At 43.4% G+C, this 25,134-nt stretch overlaps 2 protein-coding genes across 2 annotated transcripts in view; both read right to left on the bottom strand.

The window, feature by feature from the left end:
- The window catches only part of gpc4 (glypican 4), a 32,203-nt gene extending 20,132 nt beyond the window's left edge, over positions 1-12,071 (bottom strand). Inside the window, exon 1 of the mRNA XM_083915670.1 lies at positions 11,390-12,071. Coding sequence (XP_083771796.1) covers positions 11,390-11,546 — 157 coding nt within the window. The 5' untranslated portion in view covers positions 11,547-12,071. The remainder of the gene's footprint in view (positions 1-11,389) is intronic.
- An 8,938-nt stretch (positions 12,072-21,009) lies between these two features.
- The window catches only part of gpc3 (glypican 3), a gene marked incomplete at both ends in the record, with an annotated part of 115,336 nt that continues 111,211 nt past the window's right edge, over positions 21,010-25,134 (bottom strand). The window contains one exon of the mRNA XM_083914828.1: positions 21,010-21,185. Within this exon, the coding sequence (XP_083770954.1) occupies positions 21,010-21,185 (176 nt within the window). The remainder of the gene's footprint in view (positions 21,186-25,134) is intronic.

Genomic DNA, 25,134 nt, shown 5'->3' with positions numbered 1-25,134 from the left:
GTCCATAAAGTCTCTTGATAGCAGGGCGGACGTTTGGGAAAAAGTCAGAGGCTGTTGATTCAACTGTGATGGGCAAGGTTTGTTTGTTTGTTTGCCAAAAAAAACAAAGAACCACAGCTCACCACCTAGTAAATGAAGGCTAAAAAGCCATTCTGTAGGGATCATTTTGTGAAACACATCAAAGTAAAGAGTGAGAGTTGAAGTGAGGAAACAGGTCATTAGATGAGAGAAACAGACTAAAGTGGGGTGGGCTGGAAAGTAGGGTTGGGCAACATGTTAAAATTTTCCGCCCAGCAACCAGCGATTGCTGATATATTCGCCTTAAGACTAGCTTAACTGCCTTATTAACTCATCTTGAAACAAACGCTTCATTCAAACTCAAATAAAACTCACCAAAACCAACTTTGTAAGTGTTTCCACTGTTCCAGTAATCAGCAGCTCTGGTTTGGTCGAAATAGATCCTTAATTCACCGAGTGTGATGTGAAAATACGCTGGCTGTAAATGCTGTTTTTCCCTGCTGTCACCCTCTTGCCTTCTGAGCAGCCGCCCCCAAAAACGGCAACCAACGATGTACTCGCACAAACCTAATGGAAGGTCATTCTTAATTTGCTTTCATCAGTCAAAAATGCTACAAACTAAATAAAGTGGGAAATGTTAGCACAGCACGTTTTCTTTACTTGACAAAAATAATTTGGCCCAAAAAAATCATTGAGGGATGAAAGAGGTCAAGAAATACACAAACAAGGCAGTGAAGAAATGGAATCATAAACACGAAAGGTCAGACTCACAACACTTGCAAGTTCAGTCTCCGACTATGAGAGCAGCTGGAGGCCATGATTCATGTTAACATAGTTATGGGGAATTCATACTTCAAACAGAAGTGGTTTGTTTTTCGGGTTGGATTGAATTCGGGCCATAGCATGCTCCACACAAACTTTAAGCAACTTGTTTGATTGGTGAACTGCCAGTCAGACATATGCGAGCCTCTCCGTTCAGCCAGGTGGTCTTAAAACCAAATACTGTATGGACTGCAGATTTTACATAAAGGATAAACTTTCCTACCCTCACTCTGCTAAGTATCTTTTCTTCACAACAGCACTATCTATCAGAGGGAGTCAGGGGAGGCAATGATTCACGCTAACATCTGCCTCTTTCACCCTCTCCACGTCTCTCTTTCAGGTTACGTGCCTTTTGATGAGCCGCGGAGTTGGCATGTTTGATCTTGTGTTTTTACTACGGATTCCACCTTGACGATGTTGCCCTGACGCTGTGTGTACGTGCGTGCGCGGGTGAGCGAGCGTGAAAAGAGCGAGTGAGTGAAAGAGAGGGCGAGACTGTGTTATGTTTGAGATTTGCAGAGACAGGCAGAGGTTCCGCACACAAACGAAGAGGACAAGTTACAGCACAGCACGGTTATCACAGGGGAACAGAAGAGGAGGAGAAAAAAGGAGAGACAAAAAAGACCTTCCTGGCGTGTCCCTCTACACCAGCCCTCCGTCTTTCCACTGACTCATGGCATACAAATGAAAACATACTTTAAAAGGAGAAGATGAAAAACACTCTTTACTTAAGGCCAAGTGCTTTACCATGGGACCCTGCGTAAACACCGTTGTGCTGTCAGAGAATCGGACTACTGTTGAGCCTACAAATAGGTCCTCTTTAAGATGTGCTTCACACACTGCTTGAGAGCCACGCACTGAACAATCTGAGGAGGCTTTACACTTAAAACAGCCTTTGTGGTGTGTTCCTATGCATTTGCTAGTTTCACATAACAAACTCACGACACCCCTCCCTCTAACTCCACATAAAAAGAATTCAAAAAATCCAACTCTGTTGAAACATATGAGAGCTTTTAAAGGACTTGACACACAAACAATACATTTCATCGTTGCCAGTAAAAGCCGGCGGACCCCTCCTAAGGACAGGGAGCTCTTTGACAATGTTTATAACAGACATCCAAAAGCAGCTGAAGTCCACCAGATGTTGAGGCAGGACGAGGCCCGGCAAAGCCCCCCCAGGCAGAATGAGGTCAGGTACAAGATCAGGTTTCTGGAAGCTCAAAGCTACAAAAGGGCAACAAAGATTCTGATATACCTGTTGGGCCTTACGAAACTGGACACCAACCGAGGCGGTGGGAAGAGAACCACTCATCGCAGACTGTCAAAGGGGCAAGAAAGTCTAAACCTAACGGTACAATGGTTTAATGGGCCTCAGTCATGGATGGCTCAGTCCGCTCCTGATGATATGTACTGAATGTGTCGATAAATCATAGCTACTTGCCATTCCGATGATGCACAATATTGGCGAGCTCAGTCCCACATAGCGGTCCTTCGCCAGCGAAAAACCACCCTCCAAACACGCTGACCAAATGATTTGCAGCTTTGGAGCTGGATCATTTAACAAAGTATTTGATCCTTTCATGTGTGTGTTTTTTTCCTCCCTCGCTTATCGGCCCTCAGCCAGCAGCGCGTCTGCCATTGTTTTCTTCGTGTTTTGAATAACAGTTCTGATGACCTGCTTTTAACACATGGCATCAACTCGTCAGTCAAATTCACAGAGGCCTGTGAAGCAGCCAAAGGGCTTTTGAAAAGCAAGAAAGAAAGAAAAAATGGTGGTTTTGATCTCAAACAATATAATTTATATGAAAATAAATGCACGCGTGAGCAGCACACAGGGGGATTAGGTAAATATTAGGAAACCTATTAAGCTGACTGCAGTTTGGAAAAGTGAGCTAAGTGTGAGTGACTTCCTCGTCAGTGGGAGTCTTGATGTAGGCCTTGGGAGTAATTAGCAGGGATTACAGCTCATCTGGCCTGCACCCAGCACTGGGGTTTCAGCCCAAACACCCAGGCAAGTCCCTGGCTTCGCTCCCTCACTGCTCTCCCTAACCACATGGGCCCCTGGCGAGTCGCACAAATCCTAATGATGATTCTGACTATCAACACAGACATCCATCCCACTGTGGCTTCATAGGAAATCAATTAACCTTGGTTGAGTTACACCTACATCATAACCGCACTCCCACACTGGCAGTTAAGCAGTGGGATGACTTCAGTGAGTGAGTGGAGCCTCGTTGTGGCAGGCGAGGGGGTTCATGCTCCACCCCTGCAGTTTGGGATCAGAGCCCGCGGCCCTTCGCCACACTCCTCACAGCTGGCTTAGTGACACCAGCGTCGATGTGATCAACACAAAGGGAGACGCGCTGCAGCTCGAATATCAGAGGAACTAAAAATTACACCATCAAGCATCAAATGCACAAAAGGACTTTGGCAGCTAGAGGTGGGGTGGGAGATGGGCAACGCAAAGGTAGTGTAGCAGTATCTGTTATAAAACTCACTGTTATACTGAACAGGGGTGCACTAATTTCGTTTGCGGTTTAAAATGCTTAACCAGGAACTGAGACAACAGCCATGTGATTCAAGTGTCCTCAATGAGTGTGTTTACCCTCTTAATAAGCTAAGTGACCTCACCAAACAATGTATTTGAAATATTTTCATATTGCATGCATCATTTCAATTTATACAAAGTTTTGGTGTCAAGTGCTCGCCTTAGTATTTGAGGTGAAAACCTGTTATCGGTGCCCCGCTTACATTTAGAACTGATAACAAAGCTGTGTGTGTTAACAAGAGATGTGGTCTAGTTTTGGCATGTGAATCATCTAAAAGACTTTTTTTGCACAGAGAAAACGACAAAGGTTAAAAGGAGACACTAGACAAGAGAGGTAGATGGGCTGAATGGAGCAGGGCAGCAAAATACCAGTAAACCACCATTGACGGGGGGAAAAAGGGAGGAAATCACCCAGGGTTGACGAAGAAAGGAAAGATTAGGAATGAAACAAAACCTCCCGGAGGAGCTGCTAAATAGCGAGCAGGGGGAGAAGAAAATGAACTGATATGTCGGGAGAGGGGGGGATTGCGTCCGGCTTCAACAGCGTGCAAACAGGACGATGTGTTAACAAGGAGTTTCATGGGGTCGGGGCACTCAAATCAAAGTACGGAAAACCACAAAGCCCGATCGGGATTTCTCAGGGTTTGCATCAGACAAGGACCCACACAGATCCACCGAATGATACAGTCCAAGTTTCACTGTGGCTGCTCGTGCCAAAAATGTACTGTGGAGCCCTTTGGATAAAACCTTGTATTGTGTTAAAGAGACCCGTGTGCTCACAGGGGTTACTGAGAGGAGCAGGCTGTACGTACAGGTCTGTGTGACTGGGGGATGATGAGTCACAGTGCATGCATGCTCCCAGCCTGTGTCACACACACACACCCGTTCTCTGGCTCCTGCCTGGCCCACCATTTTTTTCCTGGATATTCAGTTAAACTTGCCATGGTACAAAACTCTTTCCTGTCAGTCAAATCCCCCCGCTCTTTCTCCACATGCCACAGTCAGTCCCTCCAGCGCTCTCTTTGTTGCCGTGTGTTCCCAGCTCTGGGGCTCCCCATGTGCGGGTCTTGGTGGTCCGGTGTGGAATGTGGTGAGGAGGAGGAGGGGAGGGGGGGGCAGGCCAGCCTAAAAGGGGGTGCTCAATTGTTCTCGCACACAGCATCCACCCCCCCACTGATCTGTCGCTCACTTGGCAATTGAGGTGGGGGCAAAGCGAAAGGATGCAGAGAGATGGAATTACGGACGCTCAGCCGACACACGCACACACAGCATTTGAATTGACGCTACACTTGCAGCATACTGAATGAGTGTAAGAGGCAAACTTAAGATTCCTCAGTCCTATATGTTAAAGATGACCCAAACACCAAATCCGGTCAAGAACGACAAAGTCGCTTCATCCATCAGATTGGATCCATGCAACAACAAAACAACAAAAAGGAGTTTCTGTGCCGTTCTTGAGCTTCTTCCTCGCACAGCCTACATTTTTTTGTACTCTGTGATAAGCTGATTTGTTTCTGCGTGACGATAAGGCAGCTGTTGCTTGCGGAACAGAACGGGACACCATGAGAGCCCCTGATCTCAGTGCTGCTACGCCTCGATTGCAGGAAGTTGATAAGAGTGGCGAGATACCGCAGGGCTGGCAGGCACGTGTGGCTGCCCTCCTCCCCACCTCTCGCCCCATCTGGACGCTGCAAGTCCCAGCCAGGCTCCCCCCGGGTTCTCAAGACCTCATGATACCTAAACTCAATTATCCTGAAGGCTCGCCAAACACTTAGGGAGGGGATGTTACATATACAGGGCAGAGAGCAACAGGAACCATCACATTATCACTGCCTTTAACTGATTTCCAAGGATTGCACCATAAGGGTGAAACTCCAAACAAATACTCACAATGTATCTGTTGATCAGACAGTTTCCCCACACACTAAGACTTGAGCTCAACATCAGTCATAACACACATGTACTTGCCTTAATATCATGAAATGCCCTTCCACCCTCATGTAAACCTGATGTGGGCAAAACAAAAGCGGGCGCCGGTCTTCAAAAAAGGCATTCAAGACTAGTGAGAGGAAGCATTTGAATGGTCTCAAACCAAGAAGCTGCAAAAGTCTATCCCATCGCTCAGGAATGTTATCGGCAATTATTGAGCATGCTTTGGCTGTAATGCTGGGCGTTTGTTTAATCTTGACCCATGCACATGTTTTCTTAATATTCTCCTCAAATCAATCTTTGATATTAATGTTTGGGTAACTTATTCCTCTTGGGACAAAAATGAACTTTTAATTTAGATTCAAATGAACCATACACCAATTCGCGACTGTTTTCAACTTGACTTTAAGGAGCTGTATCAACATTCAGAGCATTAATACAGCAAGATATTGTTTAGATATTGTGGAGTTATGAGAATTAAGTCCTCCCTCTGTAGGTGTTGTAAAGCATGGTTCTCTGTTTGTGACAGACGGCCCATCCGCGTGTGCATGTTAGTGCGTGTTACTGTGAAAGAACATCTGTATTTCACGTATTGGGGAACATTCTGTGAGAATCGCATGGAGGCAATCCCAGATTCTGAATCAAGCATACCACTGATTCAAGACTGGTGCATTTCCTACTACTGTGATTATTTTTTTTTGCATACAACATGCCATCTAAATCTAATTTTGTATGTGGTAAGCAATTCCTTATTACTTTCAGGCTTGCATATGTGAGCTTACTGTTGCTTGTAACCACACCTATGGGCGGGACTACGTACTAACTGAGAAATAAGAAATGGAGCATTTAACATGTTATATGTGCCTTATATGAAATATAAGGCACACCGTTAACACAAGACAGTGTTACAGCTCCCGGTCAAAATATGTTGCCTTTTCAAGACAAAACTTAAATATCCAGAGCAGCATAAAACTTCTTGAATTACTTTACACATTCAACATCATCTTTGGCCTTTTGCCCTACATAACATGCCTGCAAGCAAGATTCTCTTCATTTATATGGCCTGTTCACTAAGATAGATCTCACCATCTCGACTTCATGTGACTACACAAGGATGATGTCCGTGAGCGATATTTGAAAAGCCCCTGTGGGTTCTCTGGGTATACATTATTTACTTTTACAGTGTGGTTCAATATCAGCTACGACATTAACTACTTTCTATGCGCATGTTAGTGGTTGCTTTGATGTGCAACTAATAAACAGACTGTGGACTCTTGACCTCTCAGACTGCAGGAACAGGAGTGTAACAGACATAGATAGTGTAAATTAGGGATGTTAATGATTAAACGTTAACCGACAATAAGAAAAAGAACAATGAATACTATGATTTTAACTGTTAAAAACAATATTAAAGAATTAAAAGAGTGTTGTTGCATGGTAAAAGATAAAAAGGCTATACAACCTTTTTCTCAATTGCTTTGTTAACGTTCTAGTGCTAACTCTGCACTTGCAAGCTGCATTTTAAGCTCTTTGTTCCGGCTTGTGGCTCTCACGACTGACCGCCGGACAGCGTTCACAATGCCCAGCTACGTGACACATGCCACTATATCAAGTAGGACATTGCAGGTTGTCATCCTATACACAGATAATGTCAGGCAGACGCACAGCCAACTACCTCGCAGGTAGATGCTTTGGAGACATGCTCGGACATACGTCCTGATTCTGCGGACCGCTGCAGACATTACATTCAGGGAAGTAACTGTCCACAACAGTGCACACAAAATCGTTCGTGTATCGGCTGCGCAACCGGTACACGTCCACAGCTGTCTGCAGACGAGGAATGTGGAAAGCATGTCCGAGCTTCCTGGATGGATGAACTAGGACTCGGTTAACAGTTAATGATCGGCTAAAAAGGGTCGGCTATTGGTCAGACGTCAAAATTAGCATCTCTAGTGTCAATATCTACAAAAGTAATGAACTAGTTATAAACCATTACTACTGGATTTCTGTAAGCTTCTTTGGGACTTTTTGTGAGAATTTTCCATTCTTCAATGCAACAACTATCGCAGTTTTCTGTAATTTTCTACAGCCACGCTTTGAAATGAGTGGAAATTAAACTTTGTGCAGCACTGCAGTGAATCGCAATGATAAGACTTGAAAAGTGCTTCACATAAAACAAAGAGGGCCGTTTGAGTTTTATGGGGTTGACCTTGAGAGGCACGTAAGACACTTGGCTGGTAGTTTATTAGTTAATTATTACAGGTGTTAAAATACCAGACCACAGTTGAACAGAGCAGAGTCACTCAAATATTGGTCTTTGAGCTATAAACGCTCCTGCAGACTGTGTGTGCCCCAGTTCCCTACTCTTATCTTATCTACTGAATGTCATTGCAATAACACAACCTGTTATTTCCCAAACCGTAATGATGCAGAGCAGGCAGCCACCGACGAAGGAGGCCTTTACAATGTGAGGCTGGAGAATGTCCCGAGCTTACCGAGAGGCCGACGCACTGAGGTCATGCACGCTTTGAGTTTCAGTCATAATGCACTGAACTGATTATGAGCAGGGGACGTTCCTCGTGCTGAAGGGAGAGGAAAACGACCCTCTTCTCTTTGATCCCTGCCATTGTTCCATACCTGAAACATGATGTCAAGCGGGGCTGCCAGAGTAAACCAAAACAGATTTTGCTTGAAGAGCCCAGAAAAAAGGAGACGCGCAGTGTCCAGCCCTGCAATGAGTAGCCTTTGACATGTCAGATACCAGTCTGGTGAGCGTTAACTGCTCTGCTTTCAGTGAGAGCCTGAAGACCTGGTCCATGAAGAGACTGTGAAACAGCACTTATCAGATACCTTTTAACAGTTATCACAGTATCAAATATAACTGTAAACACTACCAGCTATTAGCAGATAGGATCAGACAGTGACACCACCATTTACATTCCGTGTGATTACTGACATTATTTATCTGTCATCATTATTACAGTGAGCTTCATTTATTTCCCATTTAAGTGAGGTATTCAACCACAGGGCCTAAACAAATCATCATCCTGCAGACAAGCAACTTGGAAATGAGGTCTTGAACTGCTTCCACGTGAGTGGTAAAAGATTGATACCATGGGATCAACAAGGAATTTACCAACTGAGCCTGCTCTTCCTCTCTATCACTTAATTCAGCCTGTGCCAAAGCAATCAGGGTTTCCATTTTAGTTTTACTGCATGAAAGTCATCTTTATTGAATCTCAAGTCTGGCTTCAGCTGAGCCCGCCTGTAATTTGAATGGTAACAAACATTCTTTTTTGCGCGCTGCCAACAATAACACAAGATGTCTGTGGTTAGAAAAGGCAAGTTTTGAATCCCGTGTCGCCAATAAGATTCATATTCCCCCAATCTAATTTATGATGCATGTATCAAAAGGAGGTAAACATGTCAAAAACGACTTCTGTGACAACTGGCAAAGACGCTGTATAATTTTCAAAGTATGTCTTCCCTGCATAGTTATGGTTTACATCAAACATTATTTCTGTAGAAATATTCTGATCGGAACCACTCGTCTTATGTGGAACAGAAATATGTTACTGACACTTTTGCATCATATATTGAGTATGTGAACTTCTGCAGAGGTAAGACATGCCCCAATAAATGGTGTCTTTGATGATTTACTGTTGGAATGAGTGGTCTTACCCTTGTGTAACCTCACATCCAGTTCAATAACAGACTGTGTAATGCTGAGGACAGAATTAATATTTGGAGTTTGACCCATTACAAAGTGTAGGAGTGATGCTGACAAACATAACTTTATAAGTTACATCAGACTGCACATCTGGAGCCATTTCTTCCTACCATCACAAAACATTTCAAGAGCACAGGGCTTCTGTATCTGTGATTTTTTTTTGTGTGGAGACCCCCAACTCTCTTTAATGACAGTAGACCTTGTTGCTTTCTATGGATCAATTATCTCAGTCTCTTTCAATGACAAAGAGCCGCTCATTGAGGTCGGCCCTGCCTAAGGCCCAGACATACACCAGGAATCTATTGTAAGGAAAAGGCACGTGTGTATAGCACACAAACCTGCACAATAAAACTGCCTTCATTCAGATCCTTCTTTCAAAACCCAGAGATGCAAGACAATTAAGTCCGACCGATGCAGACATGTTGAGGTACTCTCAATGACATTTAGCATCACAAAGACATACAGGCAGAAGACAAAAGGACATATAGACTTGTGAAATGCAGGAGAAAAAATAAGTCCTCTGCCCCTTTGACAGTTACGTACAACTCAAATTCTAATGAGCAGTTGTCTGCAGAAAAAAAAAAGAGTCTGAACATCCTCTTACTAGGCAAAGTAAACTAATAAAAGACATCTGTACAATAAAGAGGAAACATATAAACTGGTCACCCTTGTCAAATGAAATAATGCCGTGAACACACCGCCAAAATTGAACAGCGGAAAAGTTAAAGGTGAGAAAGTTTTTGGGGAAAAACCGATAAGCTAATTATAAAGTCCCCTGAGATAAACATGGATTAGAAAATGACATTATAAAAGGGAGGAAAACAAGAAACCAACATGACAGCGGACATGCCTGGATGACCTACTTCTATAATTTTAAAACAAGAACGTCATGGTGAAGCCACTGCGGCACTGGCAACCAAACCGGACTGAATTTAGGGGTTTGAATATATGTGCGCATATTCATATTTTAACCACCATATAAATGAAGGGGAAATCAGAGAAGGGAGGGATTTAAAGTATGCAGGGCACAGTGGAATTTCAAACCCCAACCCCCTTCCCCTGCTCCCCTCAAGCCTTCACTGTAAATGCCTCGCTACGGAAGTTTCCATCACTTGGGTTTAACTCGTGATTGGCTAAATTGATTTGCCTTCTCACCTCTGTCTGTTTATTAACATAGCAGTTTCTATTTGTTACAAAGCGGCTTTCATTGGAGCCTAACATCCTGTCCTGCAAACTAGACTGATGTACAAGTACGACATGTGCCTACACAGAAAAAGTTAAATCCGCAAACTCAGACTAACCAAGTGGGGAAAAAAAATCCCTAAGCCTTGTTCACAATGCACATCAATGTTTACTAAATCACTGCAGGCTGCCTGCACTTCACAACCATGGGAGCCTCTACTGAGGAAGCCTGGAAATAAACACAGGCCTGGCTTATTTCAGTGGGGAGCACAGCCCGTGTGTTGATTATACCTCTTTATTGTTATGAATTACCTCCAAGTATTTCCTAAATGAGGTCTGTATTTACACACTGGGGTAGTGAAATGCTTTACGGTCTGAAGAATTCATCTCCAAATGTTTCACTGCTTCTCTCCACCAACTTAACAATGTCCTGTAACTTTTAACACGCAAAAAAAAGGCCCCGTGTCTGCATGATGAAGCGTCTTTCCACATAAACTCTGACAGTAGCACAAAATGTCCATGAAGAAAAGTGACAGTTTAACTGTTCGTTGTATGGTCTCCTATACTTTTACATGCCAGTAGTCCTTTATAGTTGTATTAAAGAGTGAACAATACAGGGAATGACCAAACCAGATTTCAGACACTACACTTATTCTCCTCTGGGAAAACACGACCGCATTGCATTGTGGTATACGGGAGTAAAAGTGAAGGGTACATGCCATATGCACTCAAATTAGCTGTGCATTGTGGGTATTTTAAAGTAGTCTATAGCGAATGAAATGAACCACTGAGGATTCAAACACCCCTATAAAATGGCAAACACTACCAGTGTACAGTGCGCTGTTTCTGTGACAGGGAACGAACACAGGGGACCCTAAACTTTATTATAGTTTAGAAAAACAAAAATGACTTTTAACAGCAGTCTGTGTCCTCTGTATTCGAGGAGATAACAATGGCACAGCGGAATGAATTTGGCTGACCTTTACCCAGTCACATGCTAACACTGCTGGATTAAAAAAGTTCCCATTAGCCTCAGGACCCCCGGGGGAGCTCTCGAGGGCCCGTGTGGGGTCCGCGCCCCCCCGTTTGGTATCCACAGCTCCGGACTACAGTATTTGGGGTTAAAAACAGAGACAAATAACAAGAAACACCGCGCTCACCGTTGACTCCTTTGTCGGGAACATCGTTCACGTTGAAGCCTTTCGAGCTGTACGCGGCGCGGACTTCGTTGCAGTTTCTCAACTTTTGCTCCGCAGTCATCGACACAGACAACACAACCAGCGTGCACACTACACACAGCACCAGCGGCGTCTTCATGTTGTGGCGGATAAAAAAACACGTTAAAAAGTTTGTTTAAAAAAAAAAAAAGAAAGTGTAGGTAGTCGCTCAGGTGTGTGTAAACTAGGACGAAGTTTCAGCGACTCCCACGCTGAGTTTCCTCATGGAGAAACTTCATTCACCGCAGCTCTGAGGCCACCTCTGAAGCGACTTTGGAGGGGAGGAAAAACGCCGAAAAGTACCTGGAAAACCGCTCAAACGTCGTCCGTATACAAAGCGAGAAATGTCGAGTTCCAGACTCAACCGATAAAAACACGAAAAGGCGACGAAACAACAGTTTTAAAACACGTAAAAAAAAGTTTTTAACTGCAGGCAAGAATCTCAGAATCACAGCGTTGCTTCACAGCCTCGACGGCAGGATAAACCACGGGAGGAGAGGAGGCGATGGGAGGCTGCCGTGAAGGTGTTTTTCCTCTTTCTTCCCTGCTTTCTTTCCAAACTTGAAGAGGCCGTCGGGTTCCTGTAGGACTGGGACACTGGACTGTATGCTGTAGTCGTACTGGGATCCAGATGCGAGCAGAAAACCCTAGTGGACACCCAGGAGCGAGCGCAAGTTCCGGGGACAAAGACCTGGAGAGCAGGAACACCAGGGGTGGAGCATGGAGCAGGGACTTCCAAACCCGGGGTCTCTCTCTTTCTATAATGTCTAGACTAGGTAGGAGTGAAAAAACCGGTCTTAAAAACCAGGACTGGAGCTGAGGGTGGAGCTTCACGGTTGCATATAATGAGCACTTATTATTGACCCTCATGAAATAAGGAAAGGTGACACTAGATGACCAAAACTCCTCAGAAACACAAATGTCTTTAACTACAGACCCCCATTTGACCTGTGTTTGAGAGGGCTTTCTTATCTGTTTTACTGTCAGGCTGGAGATAACCACACAGATAAAAACCCTTTGAACTAAAGGTCTTTCCTAATGTAAAATAAGTGACATAATTAGGGATAATAAAGCGTATTCTCTCCTGTGGACCATTAGGGATCCCAAATCCCCACACTGAAAACCACTTAAAGTGTAATTCCGGTGCAAAATCATCCCAGGCACTTACGTACATCCAATAAGCAACTGAGACAGTTTTTTTCATGTCACAACTATTAACGGAGAAATCCTGGAGAGACGCTAACAGCCGGACGTGGCTAACACTGATTAGCTCGGGGCACTACGGTGAAGGCATTAAAACGTCTTTTTTAACCACTAATACTGCTCAAAATAACACCAAACCTCTGCAGTAGCATGAGAAGAGTAAGAATCAGTAAAACTTTATCTCCAAGTATGTAAACAGATTACATACCAGGAATTTGACCTGGTGGTGTTAAGCGGAAACAAATATACACATATTCACAAACGCTACACAGAATTTAGCAATAGCAACTAAATAAAAATAAGACATTAAAGTATAATAGATATAAAATATGATTTAGAATGTGCATATGTGCAGGTGATGGCATTAATGTAACGCACCATGAGTGATATGATGATAACAGTCCCTACACATTAAACAAAGCACCAATGGGCTCCTTCCTTTTGGATTGACTTTGGTAACTTGAATGGACTTTACTATGAGAGGAGCTGGTACAGGGGCCAGTTAGTAAGTCTTTAAAAACGCCGGGTTCACTAACTACGTTGTTGGTGCTTTGTTTTATGTGTAGGGACTCTTCTCATGCTACTGCAGAGGTTTGGTGTTATTTGGAGCAGTATAAGTGGTTAAAAAAGACGTTTTAATGACTCACTGTGCTGCCCCGAGCTAATCAGTGTTAGCCACGTCCGGCTACTAGAAACTCTACAGGATTTCTCTGTTAATAGTTTATACACAAAAAACTGTCTTGATGGCTTACTTGATGTATGTCAGTGGCAAAAAGGACCATGGGATGATTTTGCGCTGTAATTACACTTTAATGTTGTAATTGAAGGTGGTCCACAATGATACATTTTAAACTAAACGACAAGTCATTATGGTGCTGCATTATTTGTTGAACAAACTTCTCTCCAAATGCCTGACAGTGATTTAGAGCAAGACAGCACATGACACGTTTCCCTCCCAAATGTGTTATTTCTGTTCATCCTTTATAATCCAATACATCTTCGTTTGTTTAAAACCCTTGGATTAAAACCTGGCTAGTGTTACAGTAACCATGGAGTCAAAATTACAGGCCTGTTCCTTACACAAACAGGTCAGGCTGTGTGCTGTTAGCAACGGGGCAGTTGTGTCTCTAATGTGCAGCTGCCTGTCACAGAGTGAAGCCAGTGTTATAAACTACAGTAAACAGTCTGCTGGAGGCACGGCGGAGCTGCACAAGTGGACTAAGATGACAAAGTTACGATTAATCCTGTGGAACGGGAAGATCACTGGGAAATAAAAGAAAATTCTTTTTTTTTTATTAACACACAAACAATGTTGTGCATTTAAAAATGATCCAAAAACGCATCAATGCTTGTGTCGAAGCACCAGAATACCCTTAGAGATAAACACTGAGCTCAAGGAAACACTGTAACAAATCCCTTCATCCCAAAACAAGTTAACTCTCAGGCTGAATCATTTCTGCATGTGTTCTGAAATGTTACTTTTAAACATTTTAAAGCACCATCTGTTCAGATACTTGAATCCCCAGTATCCTCGTCCTTCCTCGCTTGCTAAGAATATCTGTTGTCTCCTTTGCTCATATTTCTCTTCACTTTTTTTCCTATTTTCAGGAGCAGTTAGTTAAATCTGCTATCGGGATGTTTTCTGCCTCTAAACTTTGCTTTCCTTGCAACTCATGTCTTCTTGTCACACACAAAAAAGCCATTTAAGTTTATTTTCCACTGATAAGACAATCAGTTTTATTCAATGAAATGTGAATAGTTAACTGTCAGCCTTTTAAATCACACTGCAGTTTTCCTCTCTTATCATTCCCAATCAGGAAATGCTGAAATGTAGACTTTTTTGTTCTAACAAAGTCTCAGATATGGGATATAGCGCATAAATGTTGCACCCAGTCTGGCAAGCAAATCCCTTAATTAAAAAAGAAGTCATAATAAGACTTTTTTACCCCCTGCGATTAAACATGCCTGGACTTGTGGGGTGCTTCTGTGTGTGTGGGTGTGTGTGTGTGTGCGTTTGTGTGTGTGGGTGTGTGTGTGTGTGCGCACACACGTCCATTGGTTTGGGGGGAGCACTCAGCAAAGTGACATTCCTCCTTTTGTGTCCACATTCCTCAGGCGGCTCCATTCATTCTGTGTGACTGCGGCTGCTGCAGGGGAAGCCAGGGGTTGCTGAGGAGCAGGAGGAGGATGCTGGAGCTGTGTGCATGGGAGAGCGTGGGTCCGGCGCTCCTCTCAATAGGCCAACAAAAGGTAAGAAAATGGTCCAGTGCCATGGTAATTAGACATGAATGAGCTTTGAACGACGTGACATGTCTCAGGCTTTTCTCTCCAGCAGAGGAATTTCAGCGCCCAGCTTGGTAAAAATTGGACTGGACTGGGGGAGCTCACACACACTCAAGCACCTGAATTATATTGTTATTTTAATTCATATGCACCTCTTGATGACCCCTCAGGCTTGTAAAGGTACCCAAGCCCAAACATCTTTGTGCAACCGTGAAATAGTGCTTAAATACATATTCATAGGCAGTCAATCACTCAGGCAGAAAATGCAACAATTCCCAGTCGTCAGCTATTCCCACTGTCCCTGCTGACTAACATCAAATTGACCTTTCACTCTTATAATGCTTGCCATTCCAACATTGCCCCAATATTACCCTAAGAAAACACATGAACTCTGCATTTCAATAGGCCTGTTTGCCCTTTCTCCAGCCTCGCATTAGCATTCAGAGTATAACCCCCCCACCCCCCCATCCTGGGTGAGCTGCTGCTCTCTCCGCAGCCAGCGTTTGCTCATCCTAATGATCAGCCTCTCTTTTCCATCTTAAAAGATGCAATCCATTTCAGGAGAGAAAAGCACAGCTGGATAACAATGGCGTTTTTATCTGGATCTGGGGAGCAGAGGGTGTGTGGGTGTGAAAAGTTACAGCACAGCACTGGGACACAGAAATAGGATTTAAAGTGCATTTGCAGTGACAGGCGTGTTGTGTGTGGAGCTGTGAGTGATTGGCCTTGTTAAGCAGCTAGACAGGCTATAAAGATGGAGAAAAAAACACAAACAATTAGGACTAATGAACCTCGTTTCATTGTTGATCTGTGGGCGAGCGTCTGTTACCTGGTTAAGGTGACTCCAGGGGTGAAACTAATGGGGTGCAATGCAGTGAAACCCCACAGAGAGAGAGAGAGAGAGCAGGTCTTGTGCCCAGAGTGGTTCATCATCTGCTGGGACTGAGAAATACATGTCCAGAGAATAACACACATGATTCACATGCTGCTTTGAGGCTTCGGAGAACTACCCACACTCCAGAGAAACATAAATTATAAGATTCATGAAGGGCTTTGAAGTGGATCAGTGGGAGAAAAGCACATTAAGTAACATGTATACTTGCAACATTGTGTGTTCTTTTCATAACCCCTGCAGCTTACCATCCATTATATCTGTCTTATTTTCCCTTGCACCTATAGAAATATTACACCCTGAAGGCCAAAATATGTGACGTTCATAATCTTTTAGAAGTTATTATGTGGTCTGTTGTTTTATGTAGTGTTGTTTACCCACTTTTCTTAAAAACCTAGCGTACCCACCGTTACCTCCATTAATTACCTACATTTCCAAGAATGACTTTCGACAACCCCACATAACTTGTTGCATAATTGAGTAAAAGCTAGCGTTTTAACCATAGACTGTATAAAATATGGATGTAGTCTTTATAACATCCCCTGTCAGTTTCTAAAGAGCCAAAATTAAGCTCAAACCGTGTCTATTTCTGCAGTTTAAGTTGGGCATCTTAACACGGGGGTCTGTGGGGAAAGACTCACTTTTGGAGCCAGCCCCAAGTAGCTGTGCAAGGAACTGCAGTTTTTGGCACTTCACCAAAGGTTGCCGCTTGGTTTAAACTATTTTCTTTTCCAATAGCATCAGTTTAACAATGTATTTTCACAGAGAAGGCTCTGGCTGGAAAAGCTAAAGCGCAATGCTCGTGTCTACTGTCCATTTTCTAATGTAAAACTAGCCTGACACAAACTAAATTGCCTAATTGAATCATTTAAAATCACTTAATTCATTCAGCCTGACTGTGTCCATGTTACCCAATGTCTTGCTGGGAGGGCGGCAATTTTGTTTTGCCTCAACCAATTAGTAGTGAGTAACTTCTATGTCCCTCCGCCATAAATTCCAGTCCACATGGAAGATGTGGCAGTAGTCCACTAGGAGCATTTACGTTGAATTATGTTAATTCAAAGTTATTTCTTTAAGTCGACTGACAAGAACTTGTACAGTTGCATTGATTTCCTCCTCACTTTTTTCTGTCAATAGTTTTCATGAATGGAGCTAAAGAGCTAGCTCGTTGTGTAGGAAGATGATGTCTACATTCTTAATCCCGCCTTCTGAGCTGTGATTGGTCAGTTGTTTCTCATGTTTGTTGCCCCAACGTCAGACCTACGTATGCATAAGAATTGGTAAACCAATCCAGAGATGTGGGTTGCGATTCAGAACCACCGTTCCAGAACCGAGCTATTGTGAAGCTCCTACACATAAACATATAAATATCGCACTTGGGCGCCACCTGGTGGTCGAATAAAAAAGTAGCAACATTTAGACAGCACCGATTTTAACAGTCTCAATAATTTGGTTGCACCAAAAATAATTTGAATAGATTTTATGATCACATAAAAAAATATACACCTATGTATTATTTAATGGGCATCTTCTTCCATCATTCTGACAAATATTTTGTGAACAATGACACCAGCTCCCATGAGGTTTTGATAGCAGGCCTATATGTAATACACAGGGTATACCCACCTCTCAGTGCTGGTGGTTCACAGCAAAAGCCATTGGAGTAAATAGGAGAGTATACCCACTCCTCTGTAACCTACCCATCTACCTAAGTAATACACCCACCTCATCAACCACTACATCCCCGCCCCTATGGCTAAGACTCATGGGACATGCAGATGCAATAACTGACGTTTTATCTGGGTTAAAATGATGGGATGTTTTACTGTCCTATTATTGTAGAATTGTAAAAAGTAACAAGCGAAACTGAGAAAACTATGAAAACCAGTGAAACAGAAACAGGGAAGGGGGGCAGGATTTTTTAATTACTCTGACTGTGGATTATATGAAAGAGCTGAGAGCAGTCGAGATAGCATAATAAAGTTAATAATAGAGTTTTTCCACTTGGGGAAAAAGCAGAAGTAATTCCCCGCTTACCAAAAACATGCTGCATTTCAATGTGGTGTACTGTGGCGGCTGTTGGTGTACAAACTGGCATCTGTTGTTTGTACAATGGATCACTCCCTGATTGTTGAAAGCTGTGCAAAGTCTCAGAAGAATCCTTTGGTCTTCGATCCTGAGGAACTGACAACAAAATTTGGCATGCTGGTGGTGTGTCAGATGACTGAGCTTGTTTCTGATATTGATCTCTGTGTTGCAGCAATGGAAAAAGCTGTTTGACCTGTTACAAAAGAGAAAACTAAACATATGAAAGGCCCAAAATGTATTGTTCATTTTTAAGGCTGAGGCTGAAAATCCTGCCTGTGCATTGAGCTGCTGCAGCACCGTTGAGTGTGGTCACAAGTACAATAGACCACACCTGACCACACCCTCCTGTAATGATGGGTGTAGTCAGGTGTGAAGACCTCTTCTCCATATAGGACGTATGACGTGCAAGTGCTACATCAACACAAACATTTTGGCCAACGTGAGAACAGTTTTGGTTATTTCACATACCAACTTTATGTCAGTCGTGTTATCTGTGCTCTTTTCACTGGTTTGAAGTGGGTGGGGCTCTTTTGGAAGAAGCCAAGTCAAGGATTTTGCAATATTTAAAACCAAAGTTGGAAGAAAGTTGTAGGGTTGTTTTCTCTTGTGATGCAGCGAAATCCAATCTAAGGTTGCCTATTATGTCATGAAGAACATAATTTAACGGTCCCAAATTATGCTCATTTTCAGGTTCATACTTGTATATTTGGGTTTCTGCTAGATGTTTTCATGCTTTAATGTTAAAAAAAAAACACATTATTTTTCTCATCCTGTCTGAATATACCTGTATTCATCCTCTGTCTGAAACGCTCTTGGTTTTAACGCCTGTCTCTTTAAAGCCCCTCCTGAAAAAGCCCAGTCTGCTCTGATTGGTCAGCGTTTTTGGGTCTTCTGCATCTGCACTCTCTGCATATTTGACGACACTGTAGCAGCACTTTCTACCTTTATATAGTAAAGTTGTGACATCACATCCGTATAGAAGTCCTGATGGCTTGTTTAAAGAAAAAAGTCTATGAATACAGGTTGTGTGAATTTCTCTGTGGATTGAAAATTTAATATTTTCATAGTATTTATATAGCACCTTGACGTGCTTTATAATAAAACCCATAACAATATGGGACCTTCAATATATTTGATCTTTAATAATTGGGATAATCTTATGATATTAAGAAACCAAGTTTTCAGAGGTTTTAATCTGGAGTTGTTTAGAGTTGTTTACATTGAATGTGCTAGGCTGGTTATTCAATTTATACTGCCTTCAATACAAATTTAAATATGAGAAATACATTTGCCATCATCATTCATCAATCATCAATCATTTTTATGGCTGTATTTTTGACAAAAGCAAATTGGCAGAATTGTACACATTTCCATAATCACTGTATAATTACATAGTAAAAAAAAACCCATAGCAAGACACCATCAGTTTCCCATCACAACTGTTACCAAACATGTCTTTCATGTGTTTGCACACATGTACACACATAAACAAAAAACACAAAAAAGTAAAACATATTTAGTTTATTATACATTGTACTTTCCTCATCAACATTTAACTGAAAAAAATCAACATATTACAGGGCATTCATTTTGTACCAGCCTGTAATCACAGGTTTGCCGTTGGCCTGGCTGTTGGATGGGTCATGATAGACACAGCTGTAACTAATAACATTAATTAGGGCTCATTCTGTTTCAGTGTTCCAGCGTCGGGCCCCTGGTACTCTGTATGCTGCTGACTGACACACCCGAAGGGAACAGAACACACTGCACCTCGTCTTTGTGGTGCGTGTCTGCTCAGGCTGTACCCCGCCTCTCGGAAACAACCCTCGCGGATAAGTGAGTAAAGCTAACAGTGGAGGGATGGATATTCTGGTGTGAGTCCAGTCCACGCTCACAGCTGTGCAGTCAGCTGGATGGCAACGGCAGATACACAATCAGCTTTTAATTAGTGTCTTTCCAAACATCCGTCACTCAAGGGTGCCGAAATCCAGTATTCACCACACAAACCAAACAAAACTAAACAAACAATAAGAAAATCTGACTTCTGATTCAAACCAAAGAGGCCAGACTTTGAGGAAGTATGAGCTCAATGCAAACCAACGTTCCAGAAGTAATTTACACACATTTATATTTCACATGACTCCTCGCTTTACCCACAGCTATAAAGAATATGCTAGAAATTTGCAGCAATGCTTCACAATCCAGCCAATAATTCAGTCCACAAACCACATATTCTTGTGAAATATTTCAAATTAACATATTTTGTAAACATGGCACCAACACAGAGAAACATACATCTGTACAGTTGTCAGGCTGATTTGGAGATTTAGGCTCTTGTGATCTTTTTTAAAATGATTATAGGGCTGTTACTGTTTTTAAAAAATCATCAGCGATACAAAATCCAACACTGACAGAAGAGTGAACACTTGATATGAGGGAATCAGTCTGAAATGATTAAGCCATCACAAGGGACACAAACAAGGAGCGAGAAAACGGGGGATTTTAGTAGTAAGAGGGCATCCTAAGGTACAGTGCAGGTTTACATAAAGGTTCAACCTCAGCCTCTACGGATAAGGAGTTCACAAAAACTCCCCAGCAGGAGATCAGTCACTCGCACGGAAGAGAGCAGCAAAAGTTTCTTCTTCTTCCAGCGTGTTCCTGTATCTGCAGGGATCATTTTAAGGTCTGTTGTTTCCTAGTAGCTCCTCGACTGCAGGTGCATGATGAAAGCTGTCGTGACAGGTGCACCCATCACTTTATCATTATACAGAAGTCAGTAGGAGACCAGAGAGGAGAGGAGACAAGAGGGCACAAAGGTTGTATTAACAACAGCGGGAGTTTTTTTTATTTACATGATGCCACAGATTTATCTGCTGTGCTTTAATACGTTTGTTGAGGACATCCAGTGACATTTATAAAAAAAAAGAAACAGGTTCTTGTTGAGACAGATAAAGAAAAATGAAGCATTCGTTGTTGTTCATGCCACCATTTATGAACCACTGAACTTTAAAACTTAAAAAAAAGTTTGTCCTGTTCCACAGAGTTTGCATTGAATCCTAGGAGAAAGAGGTGGCCGGAGTGTGTGTGAGTGCACTGGTCAGTGGTGGCTAAGCAGGAGCAGAGCGAGCATCACAGGGAGCGTCTGGACCAGGTAGCACCTCCACAGCGGAGCAGCGGGGGAGGAGACGCCTCCGAATCCGGCTGTGGCCAAACGAGGGGTCAGCAGCTGCTCCTGGAAGGTGAAGTCGTCCATTGCCAGGTTATCAGCGAGGTCTGAGAGGGAGGCAGATGGAGACGGAGGAGATGAACGGGAGATAGAGAGAGGAGACAAAGAATGAAAGATATGAGAGGCAGGAAAAAGCATGGAGACAATTAGAACAAACACTGTCACAGAAGCTGAAAAACATATGTGGTATGGCTGTCCTCCTTTTGCATGATGTCTTACACAGCTGTAAAAACAATGTTACATTGGGCGAACGAGAAACACAAGCTCCACATAGAACCAGATGTCCCATGTTATTGTTGTAGACACATGCTGAATCTCACAGACACATATTTCACAGAGAGTGAGTGCTGAAATGTGGATTTAAGTGGTGAGAAGCCAAAAACAAAAAATAAAAACCACAGCGGCTCTAAAAGGTGTAAGAGATGTTTCAGAAACCATTTTGACTGATGAAGATCTTCTCTTTCATGTAATAACTGAGTTGATGTTATTAAATGACTCCCAAAATAGATAGAAGGCTACATGACCTACAGTACCTGGGTTTGTCCATGGAAGAGATATTAACAGTTAGTGACTCATATCTGACATTCGTGTGAAAACATCTCTGCCCTGAAACACCAATGATGTCACACACATGCATGTTGGAAACAAAAAACCTGTAACATATACATTAAGTGGCTCTGTAGCAACTCAAATTCTGCCGGCGCCACACCCAGAGCCCGAGGACTTCCTGCTAGATAGGCAAACTTTCTGTCTCTGCTGTAACTTAGGTCAAACCCAGCGCTGCACCAGTCTGCTTGATGAATTCAAGTAGCTACAGCTGCCAACTGAAGGTGTATCTCCATAGCTGCTGATCGTCCGCTCTCCTACCGGCAAAGTATTCTATCAGCGGGGAGTGAGGTATATTGAACGGAGCGCTGCTGCTTGCCTCCAGCGGGCTGCCCAGCTCGTTGTTCTGTAACCAGTCTAGCATTAAAGCTGGTGGAATAAGCCAGCCAGCCGCTAAATGAGCAAAGTTTTACTATCGCGTGATGAGTGACAACTGAGCTCATTTTATGTAACCAGTGTAGCATGACAGCATGGTGAAATTAGCATGCTAACTAGCTAACTTTGTTAAAAAGAAACAAAACAAAGTTCTCATTCACAAAGCATCCAATCACAAGGACACATCATGTACTAGCCAGTCACAGCACAATGGGACAAGGGAGGCAGTGAAACATGATGTGGACAAACGCATGTGAATTCAGATATGGCCGACAGTGGTCGCTTGGCCAGTGATCGGATATGTATCGGACTTAGGACCACATGTGAAAACGGCCCAAATTGTATTTCTGCGTCTGCACTCCTCATCAGATCTGTAGTGATGTTTAAATCAAATCTTTGTCAAATGAGAGCAAAAAAAATCTGATTTGCTTGTAACGTGAACATAGCCTAATGTGTGCTAACTATAGAGCTCGAGTTGGGAGTTGATTATCTTAGTTTAGCATAAAGACTGGAAGCGGAAGGGAAGCATTGTAATATAGTTCAACATCTGAGTGTCTACTTTGTATATAACGCTCACAAATGTCTAAAATTCCCTTTTACATTGGAGTAAAACTTGCTGTATGCAGAGGAGTTGGCTTCACACTGACTCCAGAGCACTGCGGTTCGATGTCAGCAGACACTGAATCCAATCCCTCCCACGTGCAGCGATTGGTTATTTTTGTGGACAGCATTTCTGTTTTCACTGTGTTGTTAATCATACACACGTGACAGCGCTGAGGTTGTCCGGGACTTTGAGGAAATAGTTGAATGACTCCAGGGACAGTGTGGTAGAAAATTACACTGGTGTGTGAACTCCTGCTCCGTATACCGCAGGTGATATCGTCCACTGCAACTTAACTTTCACCTCTCCCTCCACGACTACTGTAAAGATGCCCTCAAGCAGGGCACTTAACTCATTTGCTGCAACAAGACAGTTCAGTTAACAGCAGACTGGGTTGACATTCCTGTCATGGTGTTTTTCACTGTGGAAAGGCATGCGGGCATAGAAAGCCTCGGTAAGTTTAAATAAATGTTTAAAAAAGTGAACGGCTCTTAGCATTACTTCTCAGTCGCTCCTGTACTTCACTGTTTCCTCTCCATCTGTTCTGTACTCTGCAGTGACTTCATGGTCACCTGCTGCTCTGCTCGCACTCACTGCTCTGCAGCCACAGCTGTTCTCCTACTGACGCTTAGCAGAGCTTTTCCTGTGTGTGTGTGTGTGTGTGTGTGTGTGTGTGTGTGTGTGCGTGTGTGTGACATATTTGGTGCTGCTTTGTCTGGCAGAAAGCTGTGAGCGAGACTGAAATAAGAAGACTGAGTTATAATAGTGGGCAGGAGGATATCAGTAATAAAGCAGCTCTATGGGTAGGCACGCCAACTATGAGCTGAGCCATCCCATGTCAAGCCAGATGCAGAGCAAACACACACACACACACACACACACACAAACACTGGTGCATTTCTGACATGCCTCTCCCTCACACAGTCTTGGTGGCAGTGCGCATATACGCTCACTTTCTCTCACATGCACGCTGTCACATCTGAGTTCCTAAAATAACAGATTGCTCCAAATTGAATTAGCTTCTTTCTCATCTGATCTGTGGACTGCGTTCCCTAGTGAGAGTCATCCAGTGGGAGGAAGTGGCAGATCTGAAGCGCTGTGTGATCAGAGGGAGCAGCCAGGAGTCCAACTAAAGCTTCGGCCTGCTCCACTTGAGTGAAAACACAGAGACCGGGGCCCTTCCTCCTGAGTCCCTGGTGCCCACAGGCCCCTACGCTGCCAGGCACCATCTTAAACAGAGGAAGAGAAAAATAAATAAAGCTCCAAACAGCATCTTCGATGAATTTCTTTGCCGTTACGACATCATTTGAACAGCAGCCAGGGGACAATTAACTTTTTTTCTCCCCCTGTGTCCTCTGACATGGCAGTGGGCAGACATTCTTTGGGGCTCTGAAAGAGCGATTTGTCACTGTCGACAGCGGCGCACTGTACTGCCGAGCCAATTAAGCTCAAGGTGCAATTCGATACAGCTTTTATATACACTGTGGATAAGATGGAGGGGCGGGGGGCATGCGCGTCTGCATTTGTGTGTTTGTGTGCGGATGATTGAGTGGGGTGTGTGCACTCGTCCCTGTGTGTGTTTGTGAAAAAGCGAGAGACTAAGTGGGAGAGCATTGTGCTGGTGTGCTTTACAGCGGCAATAATGTGAGTGAAAAAAAAAGTCCCAGGCTGTGAAAAAAATCCCTAAAACCAGGGGGGAAAAGGGTCTCTCTTACTAGTTTAAACACTTCGACATGAGCAGCACCACAGAGGGGCCTTGTTCCGCAGGCTTTAAAAACAACCCAACAGGGACTGAACACTATGCAAACTTAGATCCCCTACACAGGCCTGGGACTAATAATATCCTCGTATCATTAGTGATGAACACCTGTGCCTGTGTAGCAAAGTATAGACAGAGTGAGAGTAAAAGAGAGAAGTAGCTTCTTTTTCCTTTTTCTCTTTTCCTTTCAGGGCTTTTTAAGGCGGAGCCGGGACAGTGGACAGGCAGGGATGATTAGGCACATAGATGGATAACTCCTAGCTAAAAATAGAGCCACAATCCGGACTGTGATTAATGCGACCAACGTCGGTCCTTGTGGCTTTCAGTGGAGCCAAGCCCTCTTCCCACTCGCCCATTCAAACCTTCCATTTTGAGACTATCACTCCTCAAAGGACGCCACCTTGCTAGCTTTATTGTGGCCTCATGAGCTCGAGTTACGACCCAGGGGGGAGAGGTCAACAGTCCACCCATTGATTGGGTACACTGAGGCCTCGGGATAAGAATGAGCAGGTAGGTTAGTCACATGCGAGTCAACAGCATTCAGAGTTTATGTTTTCTTGAGCTACCATTCCTCAGGAGGACGGACGAATACATCCAGACTATGGTTTTAGGGAGAGCGGATGTTTGTTTGGATCCCTCTAACAGGTCAAACAGT

This window comes from Echiichthys vipera, assembly GCF_963691815.1.
Source record: "Echiichthys vipera genome assembly, chromosome: 6".
Taxonomy (NCBI): Eukaryota; Metazoa; Chordata; class Actinopteri; order Perciformes; family Trachinidae; genus Echiichthys; species Echiichthys vipera.
The sequence above is the reverse complement of the archived record's forward strand: the minus strand, read 5'-3'. Positions and strand labels throughout refer to the sequence as shown.